The sequence below is a fragment of the Ascidiella aspersa genome, chromosome 1 (assembly GCF_963924565.1).
Source record: "Ascidiella aspersa chromosome 1, kaAscAspe10.2, whole genome shotgun sequence".
NCBI classification, from domain to species: domain Eukaryota; kingdom Metazoa; phylum Chordata; class Ascidiacea; order Phlebobranchia; family Ascidiidae; genus Ascidiella; species Ascidiella aspersa.
Genome location: NC_139447.1, coordinates 25,874,833 through 25,891,326, shown reverse-complemented (window position 1 = coordinate 25,891,326; position 16,494 = coordinate 25,874,833). Strand labels below are relative to the sequence as shown.

The window sequence follows — 16,494 nt, the reverse complement described above, 5'->3', positions numbered from 1 at the left end:
TGTATCTCACGAATGCCCTACGGGAATCGCACCGCTTGTTGTTCTCGTAAGATTCGCATTTGTCGCTGAGTCAAACGTTTTTGCGCAAGCGTGCCGAACGTAAGCCGTTATAGCTGTTCCCAGACCGAAACACGAACCAACAGTAAACAAGTTTGAAGAAAGGTCTTTTTCGTGTTAGTGACCTTTCGTGGAAAATGAAGTGGAAAATAAGAAAAAAAGGGCTTCACTGAACGATATTACCTGATACCGAAACCCCTGCCAAAACAAAATGAGTGATCGAACCTAATAACCCTTTTAGGAATGTGCAGTGGCTATATACTAGCCTAATCTACCCGCAATTTTCTTTAAACTAATAACAAACTTTGCTACACCGATATCGTCAAAATATAGCAAGTTACAAATAATAATAATAGATGGTTTAACCTAAACGTTTAAAATGAACGAACATATGATAGTTCTATAGTTAAAAAATAAACTAGCGTAACACTAAAAAAAAACATCACCGAAACTCTTCTAGACTGAGAGGCGGTTTCGGTCATACCAGTGTTACCCTGCCGGAAACCTTGATTCGACCTTTGAGTTCTCTTTTAGCACAATTTCACTGTTGGGACCAAAACTTATTATTTGCTAAAATGTTACAAAGCGGAAAAGATCTCTGCATTGGATCCGAAACTCCATCTGAAATTATACACAAAACGAGACAATTTGCTAAAGGGTATTTTTAAAACTAAAGTTAACGCTTAAACAATTCGATTTACAAGTAGAACATCGAACATCGGATAAGATAATATAAATAAAATAGCATCCTTTCTTTTTCGCATTGCTATACGGGTAATACGGGTATCTATTTTTAACGATGTCAGTGGCCAAATCATTGGTACAATTTTTGTTAATTAGGTTTTACTGAATAACATGGTAATATACAATATCAATACTACGCATCATGTTGTACATCGGACATATGTTAAAAAAATAGTGAACTACAGTAAGTGCAACATCTGATTTCTTGCAAAATAAAAACAGGCAATAAATTCCCACCTGCAATGAAACTTTGCTGATAGCAAAATACAATCCTGAAGGAATACGAATAAAGACTAAAATAAGCTATTCGGCAATAATCGCCTTAAGCAGTTCTAATAGTTTTATCTCCGCGATCCTGGAGCTTTTATATTTATCTGAAACGCATTATTCTACAGTTGTTATAAACGCTTGCGTTGTACAGCAATCAGTAAAAGTGATCTCACGCACTTTAAGGGAGTTAAACCTTTAACAAAGCGCGATGCTGCTTTTGTTAATAATTTCTATGTCGTTTTCAGTAAAAGCCTCTCAACTTTTGAATCTGATCACAACTCGATCGGTAAGTATAATTTAGGATAATTTTGATGAAGTATCCAAAATAATGTTATAATTTTGTAGCGGCACTTGTTACTAGGTTTTCCGACCTAAGCAGAAAATTAAAATTAAAGTAAGTAGTTCTAGTCAGCAAACATCTATGCCACACATTTGGTTGTTCAGTAGTATAGACAGGGTTGTCATTATGTGCTTATTTCTAAGATTTGTGCTTATTTTTGGGTGCAGTGTCTTAGAAAACACAAATGTGTTTATTTCCAAGAAACGTGCTTATTTTAGAGTTGTGTGCTTAGTTTGTCTTATTTTAGTTTCTAAAAGTGTTCTTTAACAATTATTTTAACACTGAAGGAGGAGTGAGAGACTTCATTTATTTATATTTACCAAGTTCTTTAACCCAGATTATAACAGCAATGCATTAAATTACATAATTAATAACAATGAGTTGTGATTGTTTATTCTAAATCAAAAAAGTACATTGTAGCCTATAGAATTGTGGTAGCTTCCTTAAGCAATTAAGTAAACTTTCGGCTTTACGTGAGGACTGACATTTTTGTGTCAGTACAGACAAAATGCTACTGAGAGAATGAGTCAGCATAAGCACGTTTTTTGTGATAAACATAAAAATGAATTTTTAATGTCAAACGAAGTCGAAAGGAAAAGAGCTGCGATTATTGCTGTTATTGTGATTGTGAAACCAGCCCAGAGGCTATGAAAACACGATATAATACTACAAAAAAATTGCTAGAAGCATTACAGTAAATCATTCAATAAATATTTTTATTACAAGCCAAACTCCGCCAAGTGAACTAAACTTAACTACCAGGCAGGGTCAGCTTCAAGCGATTCATGCTGCCATGCACCACGGTTTAAAACAGGGGTCGGCAACCTACGGCCCGCGAGTCGGATCCGGTCCGCCAGTAAATTGCATCCGGCCCGCGACCTGTTTCACAAGCTGGACAGTGAACGCGGCCAATTGGCCATGCCTCGTGTCTTCAACTATGTTAAATAGAAAAATAAAAAAATTTTCGCGCTGCGCGCGAGTCGTATTTCCTCGCCCTTAAGCTATATTTGCGTTTTTGAGAGGTCTTCTTAGACCAAAGGCGACGTGCGCTTGGCAGCTATATCGAAATGGAAATATATTAAGGCCCATCGAAAACTTGCTGAGTTTGGTTTGGCCCGCGACTAGAAAAAGGTTGCCGACCCCTGGTTTAAAAGGTGTATAGGTGCGTTCTGGCGCAAAAAAGTAAAAAAAAAGACAAAGCTTGCATTAAATAAGGGTGGTTAACTTGCCAATTTCAACAAAGTAAACGGATTTTTTCGGGCTTCGGTGGATTAAGCTACGTTTTGCGCATACAATAATAGCTGTTTTCAAGTTTTTATCTTATTTTATAACGTTATTCCTAAAAGCTTGGATTTCACCCCCGGAATCCTGGATCTGCCCCTGGTCTTTAGTAGCGTGCTTATTTTTTGGGGGCAGCGTGGTTATTTTTTGGTCTGAGCAGGTGGTAACCCTGAGTATAAAGTACTTTTATCAGACGAGTTAACACGTAGCCTATGCCGAGTATGCCGCATATCCTGATACGGGGGACAACATTGGATAAGCCTGTGGGGACTGGGGTGTTTATCCGCAGTTTTTTTTTACATATTTTCGGTGATGCAACTTAAACACTGGTTAAAATGTTTTATCATATTAAAATGCAAGGTAGTATTTAATGTTGAGTTATTAGGTAGGCCTTCCACTTGTTTTAAGGTGTATCTGGTTCTGGTCAGTAACCGAAAGTACAAGAATGAACCAATCTCGACTACAAAATTTTTTAAAGACTTTATTAGACCAAAATATTATGGTTACCAATCCAAAACCCACCAATATACAAGGTGGCTGACATTATAACTATAGGCTACGGCTGTAAGTAACCAACTAAAGCAGTGGTCCGCAAACTGTGGGCCGCAGAGCCATTTTATAGTGGCCCGCGGGCCATTTTAATACTTTAGTTTTATGATGAAGTTGTGGGTACACTGTATTTTAAAAGTTGGTGTGGCTAATAATTTTTATATTGTCTCAGCGTGGTTCACGCCCGCGTGCTAAATGTTGCCCTGAGAGTCGCTGTGAAACTATATATTTTTCCAATTTTAGTTATATGTAAACGCATTTTTTCGCGCCTCGCGCGTACATTTTTTGTTGGACGTTTTACATTATAGCATGGCAGTGTTTTCTACATTATGGTGCAGTGTGATATTTCACCTTTTCTTGGTGTCAAAAGCCTAACGCTGTCTGAACTTCGACTCAATAAAATGCAAATTCTTTTAAAATATATAGTTAATGTAATTTCCTATTCAACATTGTAGTGTATCTATTGTATCCTGAGTAACATTAATCCAAATTTTAAAACAAGATTAACGTTATGTTATGTAATGTAATTTTCTTTTTTGTGTGAACTTTTTTACGCGTTTTATGCGAACTTTTTTACCTGATTGCTAGATGATAGAGTGGTAATCTTTTATACATAAGTATATACGTCTAAGGTAAACGTTTCGCTAACTGAAACCAAATATACTCATTTTTTTACGTTTCGCGCGATAAACTTAGTTTAGTTCCATAATACCACACCGGTTTGTTCGAGAACAACACGCTTCTTAACACGTTTCTTAAATTATTTGAACTATGACGTATTTGTCAATCGATGTTCTCGAACTGCGTTATTCGTCAATTGCTTAGTGCAGGGTGGTCTTATCAAAACCCTCAACATCATACTTTGTGGCCAACAAAACATTATTTGTTGTATTCTGTTTCAAATATCAGTCCAGTGTTTGACACCACTTTTCTTTTCGCTTTGATTTTTTGTCACTCTCTCAATGTTAAACTTTTTACCAATCACTACCGAATAAGAAAGGAGTATAACTTTTTATCGATTTTTCCACTATGCAGTATCAAAAAGTTAATTGCTTTGAACTATTACTTCCAACAACTATTATGATTTTGACTCGCAGGATATTGGCCACGAGCCAGTAACGGATGCACCAAGAATCGGCGCTAAACCATTAATGACGAAATACCACGTCGTCTCCCGAATCACCACCCGTTACTCGCGAGTCACCATTACCAGCGTGGTTCAAAATGCCGGTGATTTGGCGGGAGAATACCCACTTGTGCTTCGCCTGCCAAAAGCGGCCTTCATTTCCAACTTTTCAATGTATGTCAATTTAAAGCACAGTGTATGTTTATAATTGCTAGTAGCAATTTTGTACACTAGACTTCCTTTTTATTTGACAGTATAGTTAGCAGCCTGCGAAAAAGTCTGCTTAGTTTCTTTAATAAATCAGTCCATTTTGTCTGGGAAAAAAAATGTTGGACGGGCAGCATTTTTTTGTTACGGACTTTCTAAACATTTTTTAATTGGGTACGCCGTATGGCGCAACACAATTGTATTTTTTTAGTTTTTTTGTATGTACAACCGCAACTCAAAGATTCACCATTGCAATAATCGTTGTGTTTTGATATGACAATAATCCCATTTAAGTGGAATAAATGTATCCTGAACGTAACTGCTAATTGGAACACTGAAATAATGTCGACACCTATCGCAACGAAACACTATAGACTAGTCACTAGAGCAAAGTGGTAAACCAACAACTGATATTTTATTCCATGTATTCTTATTGTTTGTAAAGGGAAATTGAAGGAAAGGTTTATGTTGGCGAAGTGAAGGAAAAAGAAGACGCTAGGACCAGCTATCAGCAAGCTGTCAGCCGGGTAAGAAACGTTTTTCATTGTTCACTGCCGAGGTGTTTTATACTATTTAAATTCTTTGATGCTGGCAAATGTGGACGAAAAGGCCGGCTATATTTCCCAGAGTAAGGGCTGCGACTGACTTGGAGCGGTCAATGTTTAACGGGTAGCTTGTAGCCCTACATCAATTTTACACGAAATGTTACATCCAATACAGTATATAAATTGTCCGACTTATAACATATATTATGTGTGAAAGGTGGTATTTTATACGAAAGTGTGACGTGTAGGCAAAGCGTTAAACCTTCAAACAAAAAACTATAGGTCTATTCACGAATATTAAATGTAATAATTTAGGCATCATTGGAAAGATTAAAACGTAGCACAAGTGCGTCACGGCGCACATTTTAAAACCTCTGATCAAAATTAATGCAAAGAACCATCACCAACTAAATTGCACTTTATTACCTAAAACAAATGTGTGCAGAATACAACATTAATAAATGTTCTGTTGAGCATTGTCAAACGTGGGGTTTTAGTAAACTAAACGGTGCTGTAACGATAAGTTATTTTTCGTTTTTTCCTTGCTAGGCTATTTAATTGTTTATGCATAAAAGTGTGTTTCTGTTGTAATATTTTAGTTTGTATACATGTTATAATCAAAAGAAGCGTCGTTTGGACGTTAAAAACCGACATAAAAGACACAAACGTTTTAACTCATTTTTCATTGGTTTCTTGACTGATCCCTAGGGTCAATCTGCCGGCTTGGTTGCAACCAGTTCCCGAGACTCCCAGATTTTTGACGTTTCAATAAGCGTGGCGCCGAACAGCTCCGTCATCTTTAGCCTAAATTACGAGGAGCTTCTAACAAGACACCTGGGTATCTACACTCATGTGCTATACACCGAAAAAGAACAGGCAAGGGTCGCATTACACGCTATCCAAAATAACAAAATTATTAAATTAAAACTAATCTTCATGATTTGTTTCTTTGATTCAACCTTTTTTCGATTAACCGTCACATTGCACAAGTAAAAAGTCTTCTATTTCAAATGCAGCGCATTCATGATTTCGAAATCGAGGTTTACCTAAGCGAACCATCAGGGATTTCACTTATCCGAACCCGGCCAGCCGACGCTGTCATTCGCAAGAGTAAGAGTCAGGCCTATATTCGGTATGTACTTAAGTTAGCTTATTTAACCCACATTTTTCGTTTGAATTTTCAGTATTTCTTGACCGATTTAAGGAAATCTTTTCGGTCTAAACGCGCCGTGCATACTATGGCACGTTGATTTGTTTCGACTCTGAATTTCCTAAAGTGTATTTTCTGCCAAATTTTTATATATTCATTTTATCGAGAAACAGAGGACAAAGTAAATCTGCGTTCGTGGCTTCAGGTTGTATTGTTGTAATAAAATAAGAAGAAGGTCGCATCTGTTACCTTTGGTGTCAAGCTATATTCTACTAACAAAACGTTTGCAACAAAACGGTTTTGAATAAATTTGACTTGCTATTTTCTGTTTTTTTAACATGTTGAAGTTAAAAAAAGAAAACGTGCTGACAGCATCCTGTACTAAAAAGTTTAAGCAGCACTAAAATGATTGATATACAGTGTCTCATTTTGAAATAACAAAATCGTATTTCTAACACTCTTCTTTGGCAAAATTAGTTATCCGATGCAAAGAAAGAGAGACGATAAAACAACTCATTTTGAATCAACGTCATCAGGAAACCAGCTTCCAAATGACACCTTCACCGTCGATTATGACGTCACGAGAGAGGTACTAGGTGGCGAGCTGATGATCCGGAACGGCCATTTTATTCACTTTGTCGCTCCCAGTGACCTGCCAATCATTCCAAAAAACGTGGTATTTGTGATTGATAAAAGCGGTTCAATGAGAGGTGACAAAATGCTACAGACCAAGCAAGCCTTCAAAGCGATTTTAAATCAGCTACAACCTTTTGACAAGTATGAAAAAATAATATGTATTGTCAATTTAAACAGGCAATTACATGTTTATTGTTTACGTCAATATGCTGATTTAACATTTAGGCCAGCAGCCTTTTACTTTGATTGAGCAAATTTGGCTTATATTTAGATTCAACATCGTTACGTTTCAATCGTCAACGAAGGTTTGGAAACCCAACAAAATGATGATAGTCAATAGAAAGAACATCGAAACAGCAAAGTCTTTTATCGACAGCTTATACGCATATGGAGGTTTGACTTGACCAAGGGCATGGACAATGATTTTTGACTGGGGGCCGCATAAGAAATAGAAAATGTCTCGTAGGGCCTGAACAATAAGGAATTCCGAAATGCACATGAATCAAGGATGATTTTTTTAAAGCTATAAATAAATTGTTTTGACAAACGGTAGGGAAAAGTAAAGTGGCCTATAAGTATAATGCAATTCACCAAATATTTTTAAATTATGAAGTAAAAAAACGTAAGGGCTTATTTTTCTAAAATGTTTCTTGGAAAATGAGCCGCGGGCTGCATTAAATCGCTGGCGGGCCGGACCCGGACAACGGTCCGTATAGTTCCACAAGGTCTCTTCAAGGGACTCCAACTCGCAACATAGCCTATCATCGGATTTTCTGCTGTCAGAAAATTGGGTTTATCAATGCAAGTTTTTGTCTTTCCAAAATAACGCCACGTTCCCTGTTACAGCTCGAATGGCATTATTTATTTGTTTGCAAAACACTAAACTACTTGGTAGTACATTTACTTCAGGGGTTCCCCTTCTGGTGTTGTTATGTTAAAGTATCCCATTGGTTTAAACCAGTTAGCTTTCGATAATTAATTAACATGACAAAACATACCAAAATTATTGCGGGTCGTCGCGTGTTGCAGGAACAAACTTCTATGAAGGAGCTATTGACGGATTAAAGCTACTTGAGGTTTCCTCTTCCGACGAGGCAAACACATTCAATCAGGCGAGCATGCTGATTATCCTAACTGACGGGATGCCAACTTCAGGCCGTATGTGAAAGCATTATTGAGTATAGATTCTGTAGAAAGAAGTAGCCTATACTTACCAATACGCTCGACGTGACATCAACGCATTTAGTAGCCAAAGCAAATGTTCATGCCTGGTAAACCAAACGACGACCTAATTAAAATAAAATAAAATCTTCCCAATCTCGAAAAAGTGCCGAATATTTGACATTACGACAGTATTTGCCTATATACTAAAATATTTTTTTTTTTAACTTACTTAAAAATTGCCGAACGATCCCTGTGTTACATTGCAATAGTCCCAAAAAGTTATTGTTCTAATCTTTTTCACTGTATTTTCTTAGTTTATCAAGCCACCTACCTGATTATCCAACATGTTACAAGGCGTGCTGAGGGAAGATACTCAATATTTTGCTTGGGTTTCGGCCGACATGCTGACCATACATTTCTTCAAAAGCTGGCAAAGGCCAACCGAGGAGTTAGCAGGTAAGCAACACAACAAATTTTTTCACTGAATGTAGTTCGTCAAAACTTAAAAGTTAAATGCAATAGTACATATTTAAATCAAAAAGTCCATATTTTAAAGTCAAAAGACATGTATGCTTTTTTTTAATTAGTTCATGTTTTTTTGTTAATGGAGGTCGTTTGGTCGTCCACGCCATTTGTGTAATTTAAATGTCATAACATGACGTCGTAAAGTTACATCTTAAGATAACGTGACGTCATAAAAAGTAACATTATGAACACCACACAGTTCGTTTATTCCTCCAAAAAGCAGTTTGGATCTACCCCTGGTATCAGTGGTGATCCTATAATTATGAGAATTTCATCATTTGCGAGTAAAAACAACGATTTTATCTTAAAACATATTAGGTTAAAATCTTGTGGGAATTTAATTTATTACCACTAGAGCAAATTATTGTTCAATAACCTGGAATTTGGTACTTCTAAACTTTTCTATTTCGTCAATTCCATTTGTTAATGACATAGTAATGACGTCATTTGGAATCAGAATGGATCACAATACGTTTTGCCTAAAATGTCGTGTATCGGTATCGAAATATAATATTAAGTATCGGACATCCCTACTTCGGGCTACATAGTTTTTGATTTGATGTTCATTTAAGGCGCATTTACGAAGGATCCGACGCCGCTTTACAGCTGAAAAACTTCTACAATGAGGTGGCTTCACCTATGTTGGCACACGTCATCATAAAGTACAGTGGAGTGCCAGTGACTAAACTGACCAAACACAAGTAATTCTACTCTGTTTTGCTTTGTATTTTTGGTATTTTTTTCCACTAATAACTGTTTAGGCCTCTTGTTATCTTACCAGGTTTATAATAATTTACCGATGTCTTACCTGAATCTGCTTTTGTGTAGTTTTAAAAAAACTCGGATACACTACTAAAATGTTGACTCGACTTAATAATTACGTGATTCAGGTTCGACAATTACTTTGGCGGTTCAGAAATTGTGGTAGTCGGTGCATTGCCTCATCAAAACACCAAGAAAATGAAAGGTAACTAATTACCAATAAAATTATTATTATTTGTACTGCTGTTTTGTATCATTCCATTGAAAAAAATAAACGTAAAGCTGGCTTGTCTTTTACAGCTGATTAATTTATTCAATGTTAGATTGTATAACCTCTCTTGACTAACAAGTCGTTGAACTGTAGCAATATATTCATGTCAGATTTTCCGTCATCAGGCGCCTTAAATTCCTTTGTCACAATTATTGATAAATAACCTTTATTTTTAGCCTTGGTTGAAGGTACGTCTTTAAAGGGTAAGGTCACCATGGAGGCCAAAGGAACAGAACTAAATGACGATTTTGCTAGAGACGATTTCGATTTGGAAAAAGTTTGGGCTTACCTTACTATTAAAGAGCTGCTCAAGGCGAAAGAAACAGCAAACTTAACGGTTATACTGTTTAACAACAAAAATAAATACTACATAATATTCGCTACCCTGCTGCTAGTTAGTTTTTTTTAATTAATATATTTTAAACATCAGTCAGCCTGATTAAAAACTATCCTGCAAGTTATAAGGCGCATGTATTGATTTTCCGGTAGAGCAAATCTATTTTTTGAAATTTACAGGTTGTACTGATTTTTTGGCATAAAGAATCATACTAACCATAAACATTAACGGCGCACAATAAATAGTAAACTGGGTGCCTTTAAAATCAAGATTATCGTACTAACACATTAAATAGTAAACTTGTGGCCTAATCAGGATTATCATAAAAACAAGTTCAGGCTAGAAAAACAACTATAGCCAGCTGCGGCGATGCTCGAACTCTCGACCTCCGGCCAAACCGGAACCGTCACTGTACCAACTGAGTAAAGCAGGCCCGATTTGGCCGGAGGTCCTGAGTTCATACCTCACGTCAGGCTAGTTGTTTTAGCCTGGCCTTGTTTTCATGATAATCCTGATGACGCCACCAGTTTACTATTTAATGTGTCAGTACGATAATCTTGATTTTAAAGACGCCCAGTGTACTATTTATTGTGTACCGTTAATGTTTATGGTTAGTACGATCCTTTATGCAAAAATAAAATCAGTACACCCTGTAAAAAATGGATTTATTGTACAGGAAAAGCAATACATGCGCCTTAAAACTACTATTTTAATTCTGACAAGTAATCGAGCAATCTTTTTTTCTTTTTTTTCACAGATGATAAAGGAAATTAACAAACAAGCACTTAGACTTTCCCTTCGGTACAATTTCGTTACTGATTTGACATCATTATTGGTAGTGAAACCTAAAAAAGGCAACATCACACATGGTCATACCGATGTAGAAAGTGAACGGGTTGTCTTGCCGGCCACCAAACCGTACTCTGGTGAGGGAAACCATTTCAAGTGCTCTTGCTAAGTTACAGCTATATGTCCTATTAAATTAATCGCTTTGTAACAGAGTAGGAAAACGGATTACGAATGTAAGCAGATGTTTCTCGAACAACAGACAAATCACACCTGTTTAAGCCAAGACTTTTTATAAATTTAACATGAGTTATCATTTATTTTATACGTTTTACTATTAGAAATCGCACCAGTGGCCCCCAAATTATATTTTTTGCCAAGTTTTGTTATGTTAATACTTTGTTTCACGCTTATTTATTGCGAACTTCTATCTATTTGTCCTATGTTTATGGCCGTTCTAAGGAAATCTGTTCATCGCAAAGGCGCTATATATTTACCATGTTGTGCCGTGTGACTCATGAAAATTACGAAGTGCAATGTCTGTTAAATAGATCGACTGTATATGCCTTGATTTCGGGCATTGTGCGAATCTCTGTTATTCAACCTTTTAACTGACATTAAAACTCGATTCCCCTCTAAGGTTAACAGCATCTTCAAATATATCTATAAGTAGCCTAGGTCAGTGGTCGGCAACCGCCGGTCCGCGAGGAGTTCGTTACCGGTCCGTAGCAGGGTTGCCAGTTTAAATTTTGAAAAGTACAAAAACAATTAAACCCCTTTTCATATTTAAAACACACTCACTTTTGTTAAAATATACTCCTTGGTTGATTTTTATGATAAAAAATAACAATTAGTATCAAGCTCTCGTGAGGTTCAAAACAACCTGTGCTGTGGCCAATATTTTTGAGTTGCATATATAGGCTAAAATAGTCCCATAATGAAATGAATTATTACTTTGATATTTATAGCACGAAAGGTTTCAAAAAATCTATGGCTATGAATTTTAATTAGTTTTAGCAAGCCTCTATAAAATGACAGAAAAAAGCCAAAAAGATGAATGTATTTTCTGATGTTTAAAAAAGTTAAAAAATCTGGCAAGCCTTGTACGTAATTTTCAGGTGTACTTTTTCATTTTTGCCATTAAAGTTTTGTATTACGCAACTATTGAAAGTGTCGTGTAGGGCTGGTGTTCAAAACCTTATCCAAAATACATTTTTAGATAATACAAAGTGTGACTTCTTACAAAAGAAAACAAGCCGCGGATTGGGTTTAATGGTTTGGTGGGCCGCATGCCTCCCGCGGGTTTACAGTTCGCATTGCAAAAAGTTGTAATAAATCTCCTTGATAAACATTTGTTTGTATTCAAGGCCGGTCCGCAACAAAATTTCAGTTTTAAACCGGTCCGCAGGGCAAAAAAGGTTGCCGACCCCTGGCCTAGGTCAATACACAAAACAGATTGTAAGCCCTTTAAAAGTGAAAGATTTTTGAGATTCTTTGCTTGATAAATTTTTTATAAAAACATAAACTGTCGTAGGCTCTACAATAACTTGCTTTAATGCGCATAAGCAGGCGAATTTCACCCCAACTTAAACGGTGCTTGGTTTGGTTTAAATCGGGTTTACTGCTAATATTCCAGTTATTCAAAACAAGTGTTTTTGCACATTTTCTGTTACTTATTCAGCAGGTTACATGACATTGTATGGCCCTTGATTAAAGATTAGCCCGTTGCTCCGATTTGTTGCTCAAATTCTAAATTCCACCCTTAAAACTTCTAAATTCCACCCTAGAGGGAATTGGCCTCCTGTTGAGAACCTCTGGAGTAATGTGTCACGCATTTTTTCAAGAGGAAGTTTTGCAAATTAAATAACGCAATGTTTTACTTCGCGCGATTAGACTGGATTATGTTACTGCGCACGAGTTTCGCCTGCTTTACACAAATTCTGGATCCGTCCCTGAATACCACATAAATGTGTTTGAGTGCAGGATTCAAAACTTTTGTTTAGTGGGTCATAAGTTTTAGTAATAGACTTCAGTATTTAAAATAAGTGTTTTCTTTTATTGGATTTCTATTAAATGCTGTAAAGCTCAACTAAACCACATAGGCTATAGCAAAACTGTTTTTATGTTTCGCTGACTCACTCTCATATCACTAGCTGACAGCTGTTTTGGAGACAAAATGTTTGGTAAACCGGGTATTTATTACAGGTTTATCCTTTGGCGCTGGAGTGACAGTGCCATACCGTACACCTGCAGCAGCGGTAGCAGCACAGGTATACCAACCAATGGCATTTCAACCAGCAGCAGCAGCAGCAGCACAACACTATCAAATAGTGCAAGCACCTGCCCCCAGCCCAATAGTGACAATATCGCGATACCAGTTAATGACACTGTCGCAATACCAAATACGGACAGCACCAGTATACCAATTAGTGACACTTCCTCCCTACCAATTGAGGACAATGCCACATTACCAACTGGTGACACTACCTCCCTACCAATTGAGGACAATGCCACATTACCAACTGGTGACACAAAACTATCATATGAATATGCCATACCGACCAAGAACTCACAGTATGCTTCTCTATAATATATTATAACATAACTTAATATAATTTAAGTATAAACCTTTTTATTTGGGTACTAACCTCTGTCTAATATATTTAGCAAAATTACGTTTTCAAATTGTCGCTGAGAGGCGCCTAAAAATTATTAAATTAAGTGAAGCGTTGTCAAAGTACAACGAAATTTAACGCAATTGTTTATTTTGAAATTCTCTATCCACGCTTGCTTTTGTGTTTGTATAAACCTGGCGACTATTGACAATCGATTTACACCAAAATGGGTTAACTGTATTATAAAGAAATGACAACTTTTTATTCAATTCTATATGACAAGAAATGTTTCATCTTCAGCAGCTGCAGCAGCTAGACCATCAACATCAGTCAGACCACCAAGAACAAAAACAACAACAATATCTCAGACGATACCACAACTACCAACAAGAACAACAACAACACCAAAAACAACATTCCAGACAACATCACCAACAACAACACCCGAGACAATTACACCAACAGCAATATCCAAGTCTACACTACCAACTACAACACTACAGATCAGACCAATATCAACACAACCCCAGACAGCAACACTAACAACTACCACAGCCAAGACACATCCACCAACAACAACACCCCTGACAACAACAACATCCCAGACAACTATACCAACACTAACCACAGCCCAGTCAACACGATCAACTACAACACCATTAACACCAATACCAACAACACCAATACCCTTGACAACACTACCAACAACAGCAACACCGCAAACAACACCACCAACAATAACACCCGTGGCAATACTACAGACAACATCAACAACACCCCAGACAACACCACAAACCATACCACCAACAATAAAACCCGTGACAATACTACAGGCAACACCACCACCAACAACAACAATAATACCCCAATTCATGCCAACGCTATCAGCAATTACCGAGACAACACCGAAAACAACAACAAACACACGTGCATCAACAGATGAATGCAATGCACAACCCGACAGTGTAAATACTACGGATTTGACGTGTGGTGGCAATTTTCTGATCAATTCAAGGCTAAATCTTGTGACACCAAATTATCCAGGTGTGCTGTTTATCAAAGTTATCTTTTATCTCCTAAATAACATTGTTTGAGAAAAATACTATGGCGCGAGTTACGTTTTTTAATGAGTTACGTTTTTTAGGCCTTTATCCTTCCAACGCACATTGCAGCTGGTTACTGATGATACCAGTCGAGTCTAGGAATATTAAGCAAATCCAAGCGACGTTTACTGAGTAAGTATAAACGTTCGGGGAATATCAACAAATAACTTGCCTCTTTTAGATATTGGTATGTACGCAATTGGCATCTCATTTAATGTAAGTTGTGGATAAAAACAGGATTAAATTGGTGCGGTTCACCCTGGCACGATTTTTGCAGTGCCTTTCTCGCAGTCAAATGTAAACAAAAACATTTCCTATTGTATTTAATGATTTGTTTATTTCCTGTTATATAGATTTGATCTTGAGGAAGATAGTCCGGCTTGTGGTGGCCAATCGTGCATTTACGATAGGCTGCAGGTTACAAACGAAGTACCTGCTGATGGTTATAGCTCAAATGAAACGGTGGGCATATACTGTGGATTCAAGTCCAAGCCATTCACTGTCACAGTTAAAAACAGCATGCGGTTGGAGATGACGACCGATCGGAGAGTCGGCGGTCGCGGTTTTGTTGCGGTCATTCGCCTTGTCGACAAGTAATCCTTGGGTGTTACTATCGAACCAATTGTAACTTGCGTGTATGAATATTGCTTGAATTATAGCTTTTTTGGTGACAATCAATAAACTTTTGTATTGTTGGTAACCATGCAGTGTCGGATTTTCCTGTGCCTATACTGCCTTCAACAGGCTTTTTTGTATTCGAAGACAATTCAGGACATTACCCTTAGAAATAATGTTTTGATTTAATAATGATTTATAAATCGGGTTTATTATGTATAAAATGCGATGTTTACCTTTATATTGATTTTTTGTGTGATAACCAATTGGGAATTTCTTCTTTTTAACATAATAATCAAAAATTAAATTGTAAAAATAATTTTAAAAATTATTCGTGACCACTGTAGAGAGAATATAAACGGGGTACTATAGAACATCCTTGACCCTTGATTTTTATTGGTGCTTTAAATAAATTCTGTTACCTTTTTGTATTTCGTGCTATAAAAAGTGTAGGCCTGCATTTTTTTTTCTCTGTGGTAAAGTGCACGATGGTAAAGTCAGACCTAGTTAACCGTAAGACAATAAAACGAAGGTGTGTTCTGGTTAATGTTGGCGTAGTTTCTCTTGATTAGGCGTAAAACGCGCTATATAAAGATATTTAATGAAATGATCATGAACTATATGAAAGTATAGGACAGGACAGGGCGGACCCAGCATTTATTTACGGTTTCTAGTAGAAATGTGCTTCTATAACGATTGAACTTGAACGCAAAGAAGTTCCTTTTGGTAGGAAGGTCATAATTTTTTTTGTCACGTCACAAAGCTACGTATAAATGCTACTGCATAAAAAGTGACCTTAAAATTCACACATTGAGTTTAATTTGTGAAAGTTTGTATTTTGAGAGTTGTTATTTTCAATACAAAAAGCACACCAATGATGCAAAATCTTTATATAATAGACCTATGATTATCGAAAGCGGAAACCGATACCCCTTCGTTAGGGCGTAATGAAGTGTAGCTTAATTATATTAAAATGAGGTTTGCAAATCTTCTGGAAATAAAAAAATCCCTTCTAAAGTGATTTCTTGATTCACCCTTGCTTTATTTGGATAAATTGAGCGGAAATTGTGTTTTTAAAAGCGTCGGCAGTGGTTGTCAAGCTTTCATGAGTGGTGGCCCGCTTCCATGGCCGAAAAGTGTACAGTTTTAAAGTGCCTTTTATTTTTGTATTAAAACGAAGATAAAATTTTTATTTCGCACAAAAATTTTTTATATCGTATAAGTTTCAAAAAACATCAGATATGTTTCAAAAATCCTTTTTTAATTTTTACACTCTGCATTAAGACCAGGTTACCATAAATTGTCGCAACCAATGAAAATGCTTGAAAATTTGCCACGAGTTTTAAAGAGTAAAATTTACAGCTGTCTTTATAAAAAGCTATTGTGCTAGAATCGTGTTTGTTAAATTTTT

The 16,494-nt window shown here is 36.6% G+C and overlaps 1 protein-coding gene across 4 annotated transcripts; it reads left to right on the top strand.

Annotated features, from left to right (window-relative positions):
• Positions 1 to 1,201: 1,201 nt before the first annotated feature.
• Positions 1,202 to 15,533, top strand: LOC146168554 (inter alpha-trypsin inhibitor, heavy chain 4-like). Of its 4 annotated transcripts, none has more exons than XM_083388800.1 (17): positions 1,202 to 1,357; positions 4,339 to 4,541; positions 5,020 to 5,101; positions 5,828 to 5,995; positions 6,136 to 6,251; positions 6,747 to 7,046; positions 7,177 to 7,298; positions 7,935 to 8,063; positions 8,384 to 8,525; positions 9,167 to 9,295; positions 9,485 to 9,561; positions 9,804 to 9,904; positions 10,722 to 10,890; positions 12,956 to 13,324; positions 13,666 to 14,409; positions 14,510 to 14,600; positions 14,822 to 15,533. In XM_083388800.1, exons 1-17 carry the CDS (start codon positions 1,280 to 1,282, stop codon positions 15,063 to 15,065), a joined length of 3,264 nt encoding a protein of 1,087 aa, XP_083244926.1. In that variant the 5' UTR covers positions 1,202 to 1,279; the 3' UTR covers positions 15,066 to 15,533. The 4 variants fall into 4 exon arrangements, with proteins under 4 accessions (XP_083244926.1, XP_083244925.1, XP_083244924.1 ...); XM_083388799.1 differs by having other exon boundaries at positions 9,804 to 9,964; positions 13,669 to 14,409; XM_083388798.1 differs by having other exon boundaries at positions 9,804 to 9,964.
• The last annotated feature ends 961 nt before the right edge of the window (positions 15,534 to 16,494 follow it).

What these genes read in the sequence shown, in the direction of transcription:
- LOC146168554 (XM_083388798.1), top strand. Translation starts at nt 1,280, where the DNA reads ATGCTGCTTTTGTTAATAATTTCTATGTCGTTTTCAGTAAAAGCCTCT. An exon ending in AAACACCAAGAAAATGAAAG is followed by an intron (nt 9,562 to 9,803) that starts GTAACTAATTAC and finishes CTTTATTTTTAG; the next exon opens with CCTTGGTTGAAGGTACGTCT. An exon ending in AAGAAACAGCAAACTTAACG is followed by an intron (nt 9,965 to 10,721) that starts GTTATACTGTTT and finishes TTTTTTTCACAG; the next exon opens with ATGATAAAGGAAATTAACAA.